We start from the raw sequence: 19,873 nt of genomic DNA on the forward strand, positions 1-19,873 counted from the left end.
GCAGGTTACATCATCATAAGATTAGATAGAACAGGTAAGGAAGGGTCGTGGGGTAGCAATTCATTCAAAGACATGCTAAACCTCCAGCCACTCCATACCACTTTACCAATATTCCAAAATGCAGAAACCATAGGCTCTACACTAGCACTAAATAATGACAAAAAAATTAACATCCTCTGCAGCTACATTCCTCTTGGAAATAACACTCTTACCATAGAAGAAATCCTTCAATGGCTTAGTCAGAATTATCCTCAAGAAACAATTCTATTAGGTGACATAAACACTGACTGGCTAGCCTGTAACTCCAGCAATCCTACCAACCACATTAACCTCTATGGATTTACCCAACTAACGCAAGAGCCCACCAGAATCAACAAAAAGACCCAAAAACAAACCATTATTGATTGGACATTGATGAACAGCCCCAAACATCACTATCAGACTGACTGCTTACAAGACTGACTTAGTGATCATCTCCCTACTTTCCTCCTAAGGAAACATATCAATATACCAAAGCCTATAATCTACAGACAAATTAGGGATGACTGCAGTCTAAACTCAGACAACCTAAACAACATTCTAAAGCAATGTAACTAGGAACTTCTAAGAACTTTAGACCTAGATCTAGCAGTCGAATATTTCAACAAGTTCATTGCGGTTCTAAATTCAATGGCACCAATTAGAAAAGTAAAAGCCAAAGCAAATTATGCTCCATGGTTGAGTAGGGACACAAGAGCCCTACTAAAAAATAGAGACAAGGCATGGAAACAATGGAAAAAAACACAACTTCAATCTCACAAAACAATACTATAAGCAAATTAGGAACCAAGCCAAAAAAAACAGACAAAACTAGATAAACAAAATTACTTTCTAGGTCTCCAAAACAAATACTCAAAAAAATCCCCAAATATTCTGGCACAGCATCAACACCTTGTTAAAAACCTGGCAAAATTACCACCCTGCCCCCTCCAGCCCCAATAACAACAACAAATATATAGCTTCCCAGCTTAACTATCATTTTATTAACTCAGTCCAAACTCTGTCAACCCGAATATCTAATACTAATAGCTCTCACACTACAACTTCAGATAATTCTAGAAATAACCCTACCATACACCCAAAAAACAATCCATCCTTCTCTCTCTCTCTCTCTCTCCTGTCCCCACATCTAAAATAAAAAAAAACCTCCTCTTCTGCGTAAAACCTACCACTCTTGCAGCAGACAGTATACCTGCTAACATTCTAAAAATAGCAGCTGACTCCCTATCATATCCTGTCTTGATCCTAATAAACAGGTCTATTCAGAAAGCTTATGTACCAAAACTTTGGAAAATAGCCTACATCATACCTCTTCACAAAGGTGGAAAATCCTATGATTTCTCCAACTACTGGCCAATAGCTATACTTTCTCCGCTGTCCAAACTTCTACAGAAATGTATACACCTGCAATTTATACAGTTCTCGAGCTCACATAATCTTCTCTCCTTCACTCAACATGATTTCCAGTCCCAACACAGCACAACCTCAGCTCTTCTTATCATTCACCAATCAAGTAAATCATCACAGAAATAACAATAACTATGTATCCGCTTATCTTTTTAGATCTCTCTAAAGCTTTTGACATGGTCTCACATCCCAAACTACTAGATGCTCTTGATTCACTCTCCTTCACTCCCTCTACTATCTCTTGGTTTAAAAGTTACTTATCTGGCAAAGAACAAGCTGTCCAATGGCAAAACAAACTATCTTCTCCTCTCCCCAACACAAGGCTCTATACTGGGTCCACTACTTTTCTCTGTTTTTACAAACTACATACTTCTTCCAAACAAGCCACACTAATTCAGTATGCGGATGATTCTACTCTAATTTGCACAGCCCCATCTATTATCACCTTACAAAAACTGGCCCAAGAATCATTCTCTGCTGTTGAAAGTTGGATCACTGACATCCAACTCATTCTCAACCCCAACAAAACCAAATTACTCCTGTTCACCCCTAATAAAACAAAATCTACTCCCTTAACTTTCTCCATCACATCCAGACATGGCACTATCATTTCACCATCAACCCATACTCAACTCCTAGGGGTAGAAATAGATAATAACCTATCTTTTGATATTCATATCACAAACAATCCAGAAGGTTCATAAGAAAATGGGGACACTCTACAGACACAAAAACTTTCTCACAGATAAAGCAGGACTCACCCTAGCTCAGACCCACCTTTTATCAACACTTACATATGCAGCACCAATCCTAACCCATATTAGAAAAACAGACCTAGACAAGCTAGAATCATGTTAAAATAAAATTGCCACATTTGCCACCAGCTCTCCCTTTAGAGCCCACCACTGCCAGGCACTAAAAGAAATTCAATGGCTAGAATTTTCTCACTTACTTGCCCACCAACAACTTACCTGTGCCTTTATCATAAACTAATCAGATAAAAACTCCAGCACTAACACAGCTGTTAAGACTTTATTCTACCAGTCGCCCTCTTCGCTCTTCTTATAAACCTCTCCTCAGTATTACAACTGCCAAAAATACTGCTGGCAAAGCTCTATACTCCCATATCATAGCCAAAAAAATGGAATAACCTCCCCACTAAAAACCTCTACTACAACAAACACACAATTCAAAAAACTACTCAAAGCACATCTCAGGAAAACCTGGATCTGCCCATGAATTACATGGCAGTCTCCTCTGACTTCCCTTCTCCTTTCTCTTTACAACTCAAACTCTAGGCTCTCGCTTTCTTATAGATCTGACTTTCCTCCTTATAATCTGGATGCCCAAGTTATATTATTTTCCTTCTCTGTTCCTTAATAGAAGCAAAATTTAAAATGCAAATTGTATGTAATTGTTATTCAAAGACTAGCATTATCTCTGTCAGGTTACTTGTACTTTATATACAACTCTTTATCAAAAGTCTCGGTCCTTTACTAATCACAGTTGAATCATTGTGTACAATTATCTGTATGTGTGCACTTATAATTGACCTGTTTTTTTATGTCTGTTTTACCTCTGTCATAACTACTTTACTATACGTTAATTGTGGAGCTTTTCTCCCCGGGCTTCCATTGAAAATGGACCTGGTCCTGTTGGATTTTTCCCAGTTAACAAATCTAAAATAAAATTAAATTAAAAATAACTAAACAATTTTTTTTAGATGAATGCCACCTGGAACACTATGCCAAATGAAGTAACAAAAAAAAACTTTAGGAGCGGTTAAAACTGCATTAAAGAACACCTACAACAGAAAGTTATTTGTACTTGTTTTTGTGACATAGGCTAAAAGTTTAAACTACTCATCCTTACCTGATAATACATTACATGAAATTGTATGCTATGTACATTGATATGCAGCACTTCAACCATGTGTAAATACTGTATACTATTACAGAATTGTACCTGTTTTATAATACTTTCTCAGCTAATAATGAATTATCATTAATCTTCAACCACCACATTAAAGGTGAATTAGAACTGTTCTGACACTATTCTAATGTTGTACTTCGCATTAACCGCACTGAGTATTTTGTACTATGAGGTGATATCATGACTCAAAAAGGTTTAAAAAAAAAAAACAGTTTACCCGCTTGGTTAACAAAATAAATAAAGGAGGGTGGCAGTGCTAATGATGGCCTACATTATTACATAAAAGAATGTAAACATTTGATGAAGTCATTTTTATGACAAAAGCACTTATCCAATAAAACTTAAAAATAAATAAAGAGGTCCGAGCTATTGTAACTCAAAACTGCAAAATAAATTAAACTGAGCAAATGTTAATACCATAAAAGGAAATTCTCAAACAGGTTTTAACTAGGTTTAAGATCACACAAGAGACTTAGGCAGAGTATTCCTTGCCTAATGTTAGGTCATTATGTGCAACATTTTAGAATATCAAGACAGCTTCTAACAATCGGAAGTTTAACACAATTTAAACTTTTTGGATGCTAGTAAATAGTCTGGTTCCAGATTTTGACTTTGAGAAACAGAAAAGTGGTATCTTCAAAAAAACTACTGGATTTTACAGCTAACAGGGAAAGGGAAATGAAGATCAAAGATTTGAAGTCTTAGGAGACTATTGTTTGCACAGGATAGCAGGTATGTCTGCATGGGAACTTACAGACTTTACCAGGCTGTGACAGCTGAAAGCAGCCTGACTGATGAAGACTTTTTTGGCTTTGGCTTTTTTGGTCAAGACTGTACAGTAGTGATTATAGTGTGGTAAGGTAGCAGCAGACTTTGCAGTTTTATGGTATTTAGATTCTAGTTTGGTGAAGGTCACTGTAAAAGCACTGCTAGATAAATGTGCCCACACAATAGTTTTGCTACCAAAGCAGCCATGGCAGGGGTAAGCTAGCTAGCTTTCTTTCTTTAGCAGCAACAAATTTAGCCATGTATAATGTATAGTTCGTCAGTTTTGGATGTGCAGGCTTTAAGTTATTTCTAGACAGTCGATACAAAGCACTAAATTATGTTAATCCCTTCCAAAGTAGTGACTCTGAACAGCTGGAATCAATCACATCTCTCTGTAAATAGTAATCATTTGGATTTAGTGGAGATGGATCTACACAAAACAGCAGCTCTGTTTCAGGAAGTTTCCATATTATTCACAACATAATTTAAGATGTACAGTAAAAAAGGGATAGCTACTCATATGACGGAAGCAAAGAAAACACTTACTGGCATGAACCTGTAGGCAGCATTTGGCACAGGAAATGAGGCAGCATGTTCCATCTTCATCTATGTAAGAGTTGGATGGTATTGGTTCTGTGTTCCCTCCAATGGAGGTAAAACACATCTCTGGAATCAAAGGTTTAGTCTTTCGTCCAGATTTGGAGTGTGTAACCGAACTGGTGCCCTCTACTGCAGACCCCTGAGGAACTTTATTAGGCTGCCAAAAGTTAAGAAAATACACAGTGAATGGAAAATGACAGAAGTTATTTACATAAACAAATATCACTGATGTATACATACGGCAAAAATGAGCCAAAGAAAACTGTGCAAGCTAAAAATGTCATTTTCACCTCAGTGATTACTGATTCAACAACCATAAGTAAAGTAAGCTCAATTTTTAAAGTATATGTACTTATTTAGGCAAAAACAGTTCACTTGAGATGCAAACTTGCATAGGTACAGTAATTCACTACAAAGACAGTACTGCATCTGAATTTAAATCACAATGGTAAAAATATGAAAACTGCGGCATGAACTTATCTGACACTACAATAAAGCATACAATATAAATGAAATGCAATCAACAAAACACATCCAACTCAAAGAGCATTTTAAACGTCTATTACTTATAATATACACAATTCTATACACAACTGTGTACACAACATGCATGTTTCACAAAAGTTTCCATAAAGCTAATGTAAGCAAATTCAGAAAAGGAAGAATAAAATAAAGGAGACAGCCAGGCTCTGTTCATATTTTGTGAAGGGACAGAAAATTTTATAGAGATGCAATAAAAAGAAGCTCTTAGGAATAATACCCCCTCCAACAATGAAAATCATAAATAAGAAAATTTATGAGCAGAGATTCAAAAAGAAGACATAAAATGAAAAGAAATCAGTTCTGAAATGCATAACACTGCTGACAACAAAGTTTGCAAATGAGTTTGTGATTTCTGTTTTAAATTTATTTGGGGTTTTAATACTGGTTTTATTTTATATTATGTCTAAAGACGCTTTCATTGCTGTCAAGTACACAATTTACACTATAGCTTTCGGTTTCACTGACGGTCGTCAATATGAAAGCAACTTCACAAGCTGCTGACCATTAAAATTTAACCTATACAGATTTTCAGAGGGCAGTCATAATTCCAGCAACATCCTAATGTGTTGACTCTTAGTAAAATGTTAAATGCTCCAGTGTCAATGGTGGCTAGCAATTAATACAGTTGTTTATCTAAATGATCACTCTAATGAGCACTGCCACTACATTTTATTTTTCCTTTATTTTATGAGAAGTGAGGGACAGTGAGTGGCTGATTCAGCCAGGCAAACACTGCCATTTTCCTGAGCACAGGAGAGACGGAAGTGAAATAGTAACATACATACAAAGTCTCTTCTGCCTATTTTTCAGTTTCAAAGGTCTGACTGGGTAGTTCCACGGCAGACTTGGAAGTTCTGTACTATGTTAGCTACATGCCTGCTGGCAAATTCCTCCGCAATGTGACCACAATAGTTCCATAGTGTGCCCACTCCTCCCCTAAAATGAATGTCTGCGAGCTCATGCGAAACCATAATTCACTGGCTGAAATGTTAAAAGCTCAGTCTTATTTTCTTCACAAAGCATATTATTTGCATTTTAAAAGAACTGTCAAATTCAAGCATTAATGATATATACAATTTCTCAAACCAAACCTTCAAAATGCTATTCTGGTCTTTTCATGAAGAATTAAAGTAGCATATAATTAAGTCAGTTTCAAAATGTAATTCATTAGCAGTCTGTAACTTTACTTTCAGCCAAGAGAGACATTGTTCAGTGTGGATCTGATAGGTGGAGTCACTGTATGATGGTGAGGTCAGAGGTGCCCTTAATGCCCCTTCAATACTTCAGCAAAGCTCATTATTGCACTCCGTTAAGTTGGAGCAGGTAGAGTCTCGCTGCTAGGACTTGAAAGCACACTAGCATCGAGACACAGGGCTAGTCCATAAATGTGATCTTGTATGCAGCGCAAGGGTTCTCAGCTACAAATCCTGATGCGCTACCATACCACACTGGAAACTAATCACCTGTTTGGTAGCTGCAGCAGTGTGTTACTTCATGGGAAAGAGGGGGGTAGAGGGAGACAGCAGCTACTGCAACAGTGACCATTCAAACAGCTACTACGTTCATCATATTAATCACTGCTGTAGTAGCCTTAGCTATAAGGGTAGATTACCCTAGTTTACTACATTTGGGAGGTGGAAAGAGAAGAGTCCAAGAGCCCCTGGAGAATGGTCCAAGCAAAGCCTGACCTGGACCTAGAGAAGGAATCAAGATTACAGTGCTTTGTAAAAGTACTTTCAGAGAACCAAGTAGCAGCTTCTAGAATTCAACTCTTTCTAAAAAGCTATAGATGAAGCCAAGGCCCTGGTAGAGTGGGCCTTGACCTTGCCCTGAACAGTTTTGCTATGGTGAGCAAAAATTAAAGTTATGTACTCACCATAAAGTACAGTTTTGTACCTACCATATATGTAGATGTTCGAGTGTATACACTGCTGCAGTCATTACACTTGGGTTATCCTGCCGTCAGGCGGTCCCGCAGTCAGCCAGAGTTCCAAAGTCTTGGTCCGGCGTTGGTTGCTGTCGCTTCTTCCCTGACGTCAGTGCACCAGGGGTATATAAAATGCAGCCGATGCCATTTTCTTCAGTTTTTCTTGCCCCAGATGTCAGGTACCCCCAAAAAGGTAGGCAATGTAAATTACTAATAAAACATACATAAGAAAAGCAATTAAAAACTTTCAGTTACCAGCAAATACTCCCCATAGGTAGCAAAGGGTAGAAGGGCCTAGGTATGAACCAGCAAGGAAGAGGGGAAGGAGGGAGGGTAACCTAGACTGCAGCAGTGTATACACTCGAACATCTACATTTATGGTAGGTACAAAACTGTACTATGTTCATCGTGTTACACTGCTGCAGTCATTACACTTGGGTAGAATCCCAAAGCTGAGGTTGGGTGGCTGGTTCTATAAGGCATTAGGGGTGGCTAGAAGGCCCTGCAGCACTGCAGTGGCGAAGCCAGCTCTGGATTTAGAGTAAAGAGGCAGATGGTAATGCTTGGTGAAGGTATGTACAGAACTCCAAGTTGCTGCTTCCAAAATGTCCTTGGTAGGTACTGCTCTGAGGTAGGCAGTTGAAGTGGCTGTTGCCCTGGTGGAATCAGACCTAATGCTGTTAGGTACAGCTTTCTCATGTTGTGTATAGCAGAAACGTATACAGTGCCCTATCCATTTTGAAATGGTCTGTTTTGAAATGGCTTTTCCCTGTGCTCCTGCAGCATATGCTATAAACAATTGCTCAGTTTTCCTGAAAGCTTTCGTTTTGTCCAAGTAGAAGCATAACTGCCTGTGTATGTCCAAGGAATGCAAAAGTCTCTCCCCTTTATTTTGTGGATTTGGATAAAAAGTTGGCAAGTGGATAGTTTGGTTTAGAGCCACACTTGATACCACTTTGGCATAAAAGTAGGGTTTGTTCTTAAAGACACCCTGTCTTGGTGGAAAATGATGAAAGGTTCCACTGCCATTAGTGCCTGTAATTCTGAAACTCTCTGTGCTGAGGTTACTGCCAGGAGCACAGCAGTTTTCCAAGAGACATATTTTAAGTCTTCTGAGTTAGCTGGCTCAAAGGGAGGTAAAGTTAATTTTTACAAGACGAAGTTGAGGTCCCAAGTTGGAGTTGGTCCTCTACAGGGCGGTCTTATGTTTTTAGTCCCTCTGAGGTACTGTTTTCACAAAGGATTAGAAAATATTGGTGGGTCTGTGTTGTAATGAGCAGAGATGGCAGAGGCATGGATCTTAATGGATGAAAAGGAGAGGCCTTTGTCCAGCATCTCAGCTAAATATTGTAGTATCGGAGGAATATTTGGGACAAGAGAGTCAAGGCTGTGAACCTGGTTCCAGGCACAGAATCTCTTCCATTTATCCGAATAGGCTTTCCTGGTGCTAGGCCTTCTGGACTCCAGAATGACATCCATAACAGCTTTGGAGAGAGGCATTGCTTGCTTGACTAAGGAATCTGCCATGCAGCCAGGTTTAAAGTCTTGGGCTGGCTGTGAAGTATCTGATTGTTTTGCTGAGTCAGAAGATGTGGATTTTGAGGCAAAATCCATGGTGGACCTTGTGCTAAGTTCTTTAGATTGGGTACCAGTGCTGGCGTGGCCAGTCTGGGGCAATCAAGATCATCTTTGGCTTTTCTTGTCTGGCTTTTAGGAGTACCTTTGAAAGGAGAGGTAGTGGTGGGAAAGCATATACTTGTAGGTTTTTCCAGCTGAATGAGAGGGCATCCACTTTCCATGCTTGTGGGTGGTAAGTCCTTGTGCAGAATTTCTGTAGCTGGCAATTAATTGGGGGTGCAAACAGATCTATGTCTGGGTTCCACAATTTTTGTGTTATCATTCTGAATATTTGTGGATGTAATTTCCACTCGTGCGGATCCATGATGTTTCTGCTTACGTCATCTGCCAGAGTGTTTTTCTCTCCTGGCAGGAATTGTGCTTGCAGATGAACTTGATAGGTTAGAGCTGTGTTCCACAAGGTCATGGTTTGTCTGCAAAGGGGATATGAATGAGTGCCCCCTTGCTTGTTTATGTACCACGTAACTGTGGTGTTGTCTGTCTTTAGCAGTAGTTGTCCTGGAAGCAGAAGGTCCTTGAAAGCTATAAGGGCATTTTGTACAGCTAGCATCTCTTTTTGATTGATGTGAAGATGCCTTTGTTCTGCGGATCACTCGCCCTGAATACATTTTCCTGCCATGTGTGCTCCCCAGGTGTAATCCGAAGCATCTGTTGTCAGTGTTTGCCTGGCTGTGGGTTGAGTGAAAGGCTGTCTCTTGTTGAGGTGACAGGCTAGAGCCCATCATCGAAACTCCTGCTGAAGGCAAGGAATAAGTGGTATTACTGTTTCTAAACTGTGACAGTGTTGAGACCAGACACTCTTTAGGTACCATTGTAGTTTCCTCATATGCAGTCTGGCATATGGAATTAGTAGTATGCAAGATGCCATGTACCCCAAGGCCTGCAGAACTTTTCTTGCAGGGAGTTGGGTTTTTGTTGCCATCAATTGGAAATATTGAGTCAGTTGTCCTTGCTTGTCTGGCGTGAGATAAGCCATCTGGGCCGTTGTATTTAAGCTGGCACCCAGGAATATTATCTCTTGTGAGGGCACTAGTTTTGACTTCTTTTCATTTACTGCGTACCCTAAGCAAATTAGCAATCTTTTTACAAACGCCAGTTGCTTTAGAAGAATGCCTTTGCTCTCTGCTTGAATAAGGCAGTTGTCCAAGTATGGGTAAATTTGAATTCCTTTTTGTCTGCAAAATGCAATTACTGGTGCCAGGCATTTTGTAAAGACACTGGGCGTAGTAGATAAGCCAAAGGGCAGTGCAGAGAATTGGTAATTCACTGAACCAGGTAAGAATCTGAGGTATCTTCTGCAATTTTTTCTGATAGGGACATGCAGGTATGCCTCCTTGAGGTCCAAAGTTACAAGTCAAGCTTTCTTGCCCAGAATGGGAAGAAGCTGCTGTAGTGTCAACATTCTGAATTTTGGAACATCCAGGTAAGTATTTAGAGAAGAAAGATCCAAAATGGGTCTCCAGGCTTTGTCCTTTCTGGGAACCAGAAAGAGTCTTGAGTAAAATCCTTGTCCTTGCTCTTGTGTTGCTACCTTTTGAATAGCTCTCATGTCCATGAGTGCTGTAATTTGTCTGTGAGCCTCTGCCCATTGATTTGGTGGCAGATTTAGCATTCCTTTTAACCTTGGCAGAGTGTGAAAGTGGAACCTGTAACCTTGAGATACAATATTGAGAACCCATTTGTCTTTTGTGATCATATGCCAATTGTGAAAGAAAAGTGCTAGTTTTCCCCCCAAGGGGGCTGCCAAGAGAGAAGTGCTTGGCAGCTGTTGTGGGAAGTCATTGGGGCTGTTTTTTATAAGGTTGAGGCCTGTCTTCCCCTTCTTTCTGGGTTGAAGCACCCCATTGTCGAAGCCTGTAAGAACCTTGTGGCTGACCTCTGCCTCTTGGACGTCTGTATCTGCCCCTTTGAGGTCTGTCTGTAACTGGAAAGGACCAATTTTTGTTGGCCAATTTCTACTAAAACGAGGAGGCTGAACCTGTAAGAAATCCTTCACCGTTTGCATAGATTTTGCCTTATCCTCCATTTTCTTTAATACCTCTTCTGCCTTCACTCCAAATAAATCATCCTGCTGCAAAGGTGCATCCAATAATTTTGTTTTAACATGATCTGGTAAAGTCTGTTCTTTTAACCAAGCATGTCCTCGAATGACAGACCCTGTAACTGCTGCTCTACAGGAGGCCTCTAATGAATCAAAACCACATTGCAAAGTATATTTTCCCACTTGTTCAGCTGCATGCAATAAATCCTGCATTTCCTTATAGTTAGGAAGATCTGAAATTGGAAGCATTTTTTGTTTCAACTGAGACATCAAATATTGCTGATATTTAAGCATGTGAAACTGGCAATTTAAGGCCCTCATTGCTAAAGTTGCAGATGTATATACTTTCTTCCCCCATCTGTCTAATACTCTGGAATCTCTGTCAGAGGGAACTGGATTTTTTGCTGTAGAGGCCTTTACCCCTTTTGGGACCATGGGAAATAGTTTCAGAGTCAGCAACAGGGCTTTTATAAAGAAATTTGTGAGAGTCAGGGACTCTGTAGTATCCGTCTGGCTTAACTGGAGCAGGAGGTAAAGAATCAGAATTTAAACTGAATTCAGAATACACATCATCCACAATATGCAACACTGGCAGAATTGCAAGGGGTCTGTGTTGAGGTAATATCTCTGAGCCTTTTCTTGGATTCTGAATAATCCTGGCCCTCCCACTGGAAATGCTCCCTCATAGTATGTAAGGTTTCCTCAAAGGAGTAGTTCTCTGGTGGAGAGGCTGAAGGAACTGATTCCTCAGCATCAGAATCCTCATAAGGGGGTAAAGAGTATCCTTGGTCTGAGGATGAATCTGAAGAGATGGACACCTGGTCGGATGAGTCATAATCTGTATCCTGTCTAGGCCTTTTATCAGGAGGAGGGTGGGACCCCCTGATCAGAGTAATTAAGCCTTCGGCCATTTTGAGCATCTGTTTCTTAGGCATGGAGGCCTGTCCTGGTGAATGTGGAAGTTGCTTCTTTGTTTTTAAAGGGGTTTTAGACTTAGAAGATTTAATGGATAGCTGAGTAGGTCTGAAAACACCCTCTGAAACTGAGGGTTGTTCAGCTGCTCCGGATCCCTCTGAAGGATTAGTCTCGGTAGGCCGTAAATCTGGTGTATCCGAAGGCCCAGCCATCTCCACGTGGGAGTCAGAGGCAGCCTGTGGTTCCAAAGAAGCGGTCGTCAGGGGCTGTGAAGGTGCCTCGCTGAAAACCGGAGAACCGATGACTGGCCTAGAAGAGGCTTCGTCGTCAGTTTTGGGCCTCGGATGCCTGTCCTTATCTTTGCACTTTTTGTGTATCCCGGTCGTTGGTTGTTCCGATGGCATGCTGTAATTGAATTTTCTGCCAAAATAATGTCAGGCAAAATCAAACTGACGTTTAATAGTGCGCTTGTTAAACCTAGCACAAAACCGACAACCTGTGACATTGTGTTCTGGGCCTAGGCATGGGATACAATAAGAATGAAAATCCTTATGAGGTATTTGCTTCCCACAAGAAATACAATTATTAACTTTTACTGACATATGTCTGAGGCAAGAAAAAGTTTCCCCAACAGGGTACTTAGCTTTATAGAAGACTTTGGTTCTGGATTCGGAATGAAAATCTCAGGAGTCGGCCGACCGGCACTTGCGAACTGCTTTTGCATCGGACACCACGCGGCAAGAAAGACTGAAGAAAATGGCGTCGGCTGCATCTTATATACCCCTGGTGCACTGACGTGAGGGAAGAAGCGACAGCAACCGATGCCGGACCAAGACTTTGGAACTCTGGCCGACTGTGGGACTGCCTGATGGCAGGATAACCCAAGTGTAATGACTGCAGCAGTGTAACACGATGAACATCTGTGCATCTGTCCACTTTCATTCTTCCTCAACGTATGTGTTATGGGCCCAACCTCAAATCCAACTCGGCTGCATTCTACAGAATTCAGATCCAACTCTCAAGCTTCTCACCCTACCCATAACTCCCTAGACCATCCCCAATACCTTAGATCAAGTTTGTTGCTTTAAACCCTTAATATATAATAGCAGAAGAGGGAGAGAAATTAGACCAGGGCTCAAACCTGGAACTATGGGTTCCAAAAGGACACAAGTTACTCCAGAATATGACAAGAAGGGGGAGGGGTTGAGGAAAAATGAAAATGGACAACACAGATCCATAGTTACTGTGAGTACATAATATCTGATGATGTCCTTTTCATTCTTTCTTAACATATGGGACAGAGTCACCAGCTACATAGATCTTGGGTGGCACTCAGAGAAGGATTTTCCAGAGAAATGATGAACCAAAAGCAGCTCTGCTTCTGGAAATCATGTCCAATTTGTAATGAGTGATAAAATTATGGGCATTAGACTAGGTGGCTGCCACACAAATATCATCAATGGAAGTTCTAGACCGGAAGACAGATGAGGTAGCCATTTATCTGGTTGAATAAGCCTTTAAGTGTTTTTTGTAGAGACACACCTTGCTGGCAATATATCCAGGAAATAGAATTAGTTATCCATCTGGCCAAAGTAACTTTAGAAACTGGAGAACCCAGCCAACTTGGTGAAAGCGAGAAACAACTGACCTGTTTTTCTGAAATCTTTTCTTCTGTGGAAAAAGAAATGCAGTTGTCTACGCATATCTAAAATATGTAGTATGCACTCTCCATTCTTTGAGAATTTTGAAAGAAGACTGGTAAATGAATGGTTTGATTTAGGTTTGATTCAGAAGCCACTTTTGGTAGGAAAGAAAGATCGATTCATAAGGTAACCCTATTTTTATGAAAAACTGGAGGTTTCGATGAAAGACCCTGGGGTTCAGAAATCCTTTTAGCAGATGCAATAGTAACTAAAAAGGCTGTTTTCCATGACAGGAATTTAAAGTTAAGTTTTTGCTGAAGGTTCAAAGGGGTGTTGAGTTAAGCCTTGAAGTACTACTGTTAAATCCCAGAAAGGTGACGTATCTTTCTCTGGGGGTTGAGCAAAAAGGTGCCCTTTAGAAAAGCCCTACACAACTTTGGAAGCAGCCAAGCAAGAAGCATCGACTCCTGAGTGAAAATTTGATATGGCTGCAAAGTGTATTTTGTGGAAACAGTAGCACCTTCCTTAAAAAGAGAAGCTACAACCTCCAGTACAAAAGAAATGGGGGCAGTAAAGGGATCAATGTCATTTTTCAGGGCCCAGATGGAAAATCTTTTCCACTTACTCTTGTAAATCCTCTTAGTGGAATCTTTTGGTAAAGATGAAAGTATATCACAAACTGGAGAAGAAAGCTTGGGATGTCCAGTTATTAATGAAACTGGAGAAACTATGCAGTTAGTTTAAGGGCTGGGATACGTAGATGTTTTATCTCCAAAGGATGTGACAGAAGGTCTGGAATGGGGTCCAGTATTCAAGAAGGATAACGGAGATGAGACCAAAGGAAGGGGAACCAGACCTGACAAGGCCAGAAGGGGGCAATGAGAAGAAACAACAACCGACTGGATTTCTTTAAAAATTTTGGAATCAAAGTACTGGAGGCATAGGGGGAAAGAATGAAGGGGCAACCTATGTAAATGTCATCTGACTGGATCTACCAGCGAATATGATTTTTGCATAATGAAGTAAGTATGACTGGGAAGGACAGGGGCTGTCGAAGAAAAGTCCACTGAACAGCTAAAGTTCACTGAAGAACATACATATAGTAACATGCTAATGGGACTAATACAACATATGCTACCATGGAACCTAGAGCTTGAAGAACAAGTCTGGCAGGAGAAGCAGGATGAGAAAGAATTTGATGAACCCGAAACTTGATTGTGCATATACGATGAGGAGGTAAAGAAACAATCTGACTTATTGTATTCAGATCAGCAGCAATGAACTCCAGGCTCTGCACTTGTAGCAGTTTGGATTTGGTAATATTGACTGTAACACATAAAGACTGGCAAATTTGGAACAAATAGTCCCTAGACTGTTCCAGGAGATTCATGGTTAGCGTGGTAAAGATGCAGTCATCTAGGTATGAAAACACACTGAATCCTTGTGATCAGTGATGAGCTGCTACCACTGCCATACACTTGTTGAACGTCCTAAGGGCTGTGGTGAGTCCAAAGGGCAGGGCTCTGAACTGATAGTGACCATCTCCCAACCAAAAGCACAAGTGTATTCAGCAGCATCTATTTATTTTGATGTGAGAGAACGCATCCTGAAGATCAGTTGAGCACATCCAATTGTCCTTGTGTAAAAGAAGCAGAATGGACTTAACTGTGACCATTCAGAACTTTGATTTGCTCACAAATTGGATCAGGTTGCTTAGATCCAAAATTGGTCTCAGGTCCCCTGTCTTTGGCACTAAAAAGAACCTTGAGTAAGTTCTGAATCCTCTCTGGTCTGGTGGGACCTCCGGGATGACACACTTATCCAGCAGCTTCTGAATTTCTTGAGTTACAGCTTCTCTGTCACTGGGTAGAACATCACAAAGCTTTCTTCTTTTGAAAGTGGACGTTTGAGAAAATGGTATAAAGTGGGAAGCTTTCTTCTTTTAGAAGTGGACGTTTAAGAAAATGATACAAAGTAACCTTTGGATATTATGTTTAGCAACCAAGAATCTTTTGTTATAGCAGCCCAGAAATCTGGGTGGAAGGACAAGCATCCCCAGACTGCCCCCAGAAGTAGTCAGTCGGGCCCGCCCTTCAGGAGTGCTGAAAGGGCCTATCCGGAAAGGAATCTCGGAAACAGTTCGTTATGTACTCACCATAACGATCGATGTATGTGGTCCATCTCGCCTACATTCTTTACTCACGGGTTCGGAGCCGAGAATCGGCTCCGACTCGGCCAACTATTCTCTAGCACAAAGTCTCTAATTGGCTAGGCTAACCCGGTATCCCAAGATGCACCTCGCCCTAGCCCCAGATCTTGTTTGCAGCCATACCAATCACAACCCATACACAACCAACACTGGAAGTAATTCTAGCCAAGGAAGAAAAAGCAACTGACCTTGAAGGGTTCACAGAGCCAATATTCCTCCAAATACTCTAGGAAGGGGGCAGGTGGGAGGTGCGTAGAATGTGGAGATGGACCACATACATCGATCGTTATGGTGAGTACATAACTAACTGATGTTATGTGGTCCTATCTCGCCTACATTCTTTACTCACGGGACAGCTTCCCCAGCACCTCTATCCTGGGAGGCTCATAGGAAGATACTCCTGAGAACCGTGGAACCAAAGGAAGCCCGGCCCCTAGAAGCCACGTCCAACTTGTAATGAATAATAAAGGTGTGAGGAGAGGCCCAGGTGGCCACAGCACAAATATCATCCAATGAAAGCCTGGCATGGTAAGCTACTGATGTAGACACTGCCCTGGTAGAGTGAGCTTTGACGGGAAAAGGTAAATTTCTGCCTGCTGACGAGTAGATGAAGGAAATGCAATCTTTGATCCATTTAGAAATTGTGCACTTGGAAATAGGACAACCTGCTCTGTTCTCTGAGAAGGACACAAACAGCTGATCAGACTTCCTAACATGCTTAATCTTGTGTAAATAAAACCTCAGTTGTCTGTGCACATCCAACTGATGGTACCTGAACTCTGCTTTATTGGAAAAATTTGGAAAGAACACTGGTAACTCGATAGATTGATGGAGATTAACAGTGGATGACACCTTTGGAAGGAAGGACAGGTTGAGTCTCAGGGAAACTCTGTCCTTATGAAAGGTCAAATACGGAGATTTAATGGACAGAGCTTGAAGTTCTGATACTCTTCTGGCCGATGTAATGGCTACTAGAAACACCATCTTCCAAGATAAAAATTTCAATTCACAGGTGGCAGCCGGTTCAAAGGGTGGTGAAGTGATGGCTTGTAGCACAAGGTTTAGATCCCATGGCATGACAGGCTCTGAAGCAGGAGGGTGAAGTAGCCAAGCACCTTTCAAGAAGGCCTTACAGAGTTTATGGCCCATAAGAGAGGGCTCGTAAGATGTATGGAAATTGCAGCCAATTGCACTTCAATGGTAGAGGGCGCAGAGCCCTGACGGAAAAGCATGGCTAAAAAATCTAATACCGATGGAATTGGGGCTGTGAAGGGGTCCAAACCTTGGGCCTGAGCCCAAATGGAAAATCTCTTCCATTTGCTGGAATAAATCTTTCTGGTAAAAGACTTGAGTTGAAGACAAGATGTGTACCACCTCAGGTGAAAAGGAATGCCGTCTAACTAGTGATGGAAGTGGAGCAGCCAGGCTGTCAGCCTGAGGGTTCGCAGGGATGGATGGAGCTGGCCTGACATGTGAATCAGAAGGTCTGGCACTGGGTCCAGAGTCCAAGGACCGTCCACTGCGTACTGCTGAAGAAAGGGGAACTATACTTGTCGAGGCCAGTGTGGAGCAATAACAATCATCCTGCTTCCCAAGGATATGGCTTTCTGAATCACTCTTGGTAACAGAGGAAATGGAGGGAAAGCGTAGACCAGACCGAGGGGGCCAATCGTGGGCTAGAGCGTCCCTGGGTGACTCCCCCTGTGGGGGGATCAGTGTGAAGTACTTGCTGCATTTGGCATTGAGGGGACTGGCAAAGAGATTGCAGCAAGGCTGACCCCACCTGTTGAAAATTTGAACCGCCACTCGGTTGTTCAGGGACCACTCGTAAGGCATCAGAATAGCTCTGCTCAGCCTGTCCACTATCACATTGGACTTTCCCGGAATGTGCGTTGCCACTAGGAACCATTGGGAAGATACTGCCCAATGCCACACTCGCATGGCCTCTCTACAGAGGGGATAAGACTTGGTTCCCCCTTGCTTGTTCAGGTACCACACTACGGACATGCTGTCCGAGTGAATCGCAATCGTTCCCAGAGGTAGAGTGTCTTGGAGTGCTCGCAACGTTAGAAACACTGCTCTCATCTCCAGAATATTGATGTGCAGATGTACCTCGTGATCTTGCCACATGCCTTGGACCGTCCTGCCAAGATAATGCCCCCCCCCCCAATCTGGGAGGCGTCTGTGGTCACCGTGGCCACTGGAGACATAGGAATCAAGCTCCTCCCTTTGTCCAGATTGGCAGAACGTAGCCACCAGCAGAGGTCTTGTTTGCACCGTTGCGTGAGAAGTATCAAGTAGGAAAAAGGAAGTTTCTGAAATGACCATTGGGCTGAAAGGAGCCATTGCAGAATCTGCATGTGTAACCTGGCCAGAGGCACCAGCATGATGGTGGCGGCCATGGATGCCAAAAGCTGGAGAACTAACCTCGCTTGAACTCTTTTGAGGGGCAACAGTGCATGGATCTGAGACTGCAGCACTCTTATTCTCTCTTGTGGCAGAAAGGCCCGCATTTGAATGGAGTCTAGCTCTGTGCCTATAAAAACAACACGCTGTGAGGGCAGCAAAGCAGACTTTTCCCAGGTTAAAGTAATTCCAAGTTGCTGACACAGTGCTATGGTAGTCTCCCTGGCTTGAACGAGCAGATGCCTGGTGGGGGCGGTGAGAAGCCAGTCGTCCAGATACGGAAACACCTGGAATCCCTGACGTCTCAGGTGAGCTGTCACCACTGCCAAACACTTGAACACCCTGGGGGCTGTGGTGAGACCAAAGGGCAGGGCACGAAACTGGAAGTGACTGGCTCCCAGCCAGAAGCGTAAGTGACTCCTGGATGCCTTGTCCATCTTGATGTGGTAGTAGGCATTCTTGAGATCTATGGAGCACATCCATACTCCTTTTTCCAGCAATGGAAAAATGAACTGAAGCGTGACCATCCGGAACTTGGACTTTAGAACGTAGTGATTCAGTCGACTGAGATCCAGAATGGGTCTCAGGTCCCCTGTTCTTTTGACACCAAAAAGAGTCTTGAGTAAGATCTTGATCCAATATGGTCTGAGGGGACTGGTTGGATGACTCCACTTTCTAGCAGCTTTGCAACTTCTAGTGCTGCTTGATCCCGTTGACTGGGTGGGACGTCCAGGATTCTTCTGACTGGAGGGGGTGTCGATAAAAAGGAGATAGTGCAACCTCCGGTAACTATTCTAAGCACCCAACGATCCTGGGTGATGCTTTCCCAGGCTTCCGGATGCAACAAAATTCGGCCCCCGACAGGCTCCGGAACAGCACAGTCGGGCAACGCCTCAGAGATGCTGAAAGGAAGATCCGTGAAAGGAATTGTGGTCTCCTGAGTTGCGGGGGCTTCCTCTGCCTCTAGGATGGTGTCTTCCAGAATAATTTCCCCCTCCTCTGCCTCTGGAGGGGGATTCACCTTGAGCTGCAGGAAAAGACCTCTGAGACATCTTCAACCACATTTTCCCCCCTCTCTGAGCCTTGGGGTAAGGCCTAGAAGGGAGAGAGAAAAACGGGCCCCTACGGCAGATAGTGTCTTCCCCTCCTGTTCGCATCTGGTGAGGGTGTCTTTTACTTTGGTCCCGAACAGAGTGGACCCATCAAAGGGGGCATCAGTGAAGGAAGACTTAAAGGCCTCCGTGAAATGACACAGGCGCATCCAGGCTTGCCTTCTGAGAGCTACATCTGAGCTAGCTGCCCTACTTGCCTCTTCGGCCGCATAACATATGAGCCTCATGGACGAGTTAACAATGGAACCAAGGGTAGACAACTGGGCGTTAACAGTCTGCGCTACCGCCTCAGGTATGTTACCCGTCAGAGTATCTCCTAGCTCCTTAGGGAGATCTCTTTGGAGCCGAGTGAAATGACAAAGGTAATTCAGCGACCGCAAGGTAAAAGTCGCCAAAGACAGGGTACGCTTCCCGTACTGGTCCATACTCCTGGACTCCTTGTTAGGAGGATGGACGGAAGAAGAAGCCTCTGCAACTTCCTGCTGAGTGGCCGCCGCCACCACCAAGGCCATCTACCGAAACCCCTTTGGTCAGGAACTTATTTGGACGTCTGGGCACCGGTTCCACGGAATCAGGGTTCTCCCACACCCTTCGACAAATCAAATCCAGGAGTTCGTCGAAGGGTGGAGACACCCAGGAGGTGGAGGGTTGAGCTCCGAAGGCCTTGAGGAATACTGACTCCTCCTCAGAGGA

The 19,873-nt window shown here is 42.7% G+C and overlaps 1 protein-coding gene across 1 annotated transcript in view; it reads right to left on the reverse strand.

The window, feature by feature from the left end:
* KDM4B (lysine demethylase 4B) overlaps nt 1-19,873 on the reverse strand; it is a gene marked incomplete in the record, with an annotated part of 3,340,808 nt that overhangs the window by 799,624 nt on the left and 2,521,311 nt on the right. The window contains 1 exon segment of the mRNA XM_044054047.1: nt 4,693-4,903. Coding sequence (XP_043909982.1) covers nt 4,693-4,903 — 211 coding nt within the window.

Source organism: Protopterus annectens, chromosome 13.part0 (assembly GCF_019279795.1).
Source record: "Protopterus annectens isolate FY-2018-M chromosome 13.part0, PAN1.0, whole genome shotgun sequence".
Taxonomy (NCBI): domain Eukaryota; kingdom Metazoa; phylum Chordata; order Ceratodontiformes; family Protopteridae; genus Protopterus; species Protopterus annectens.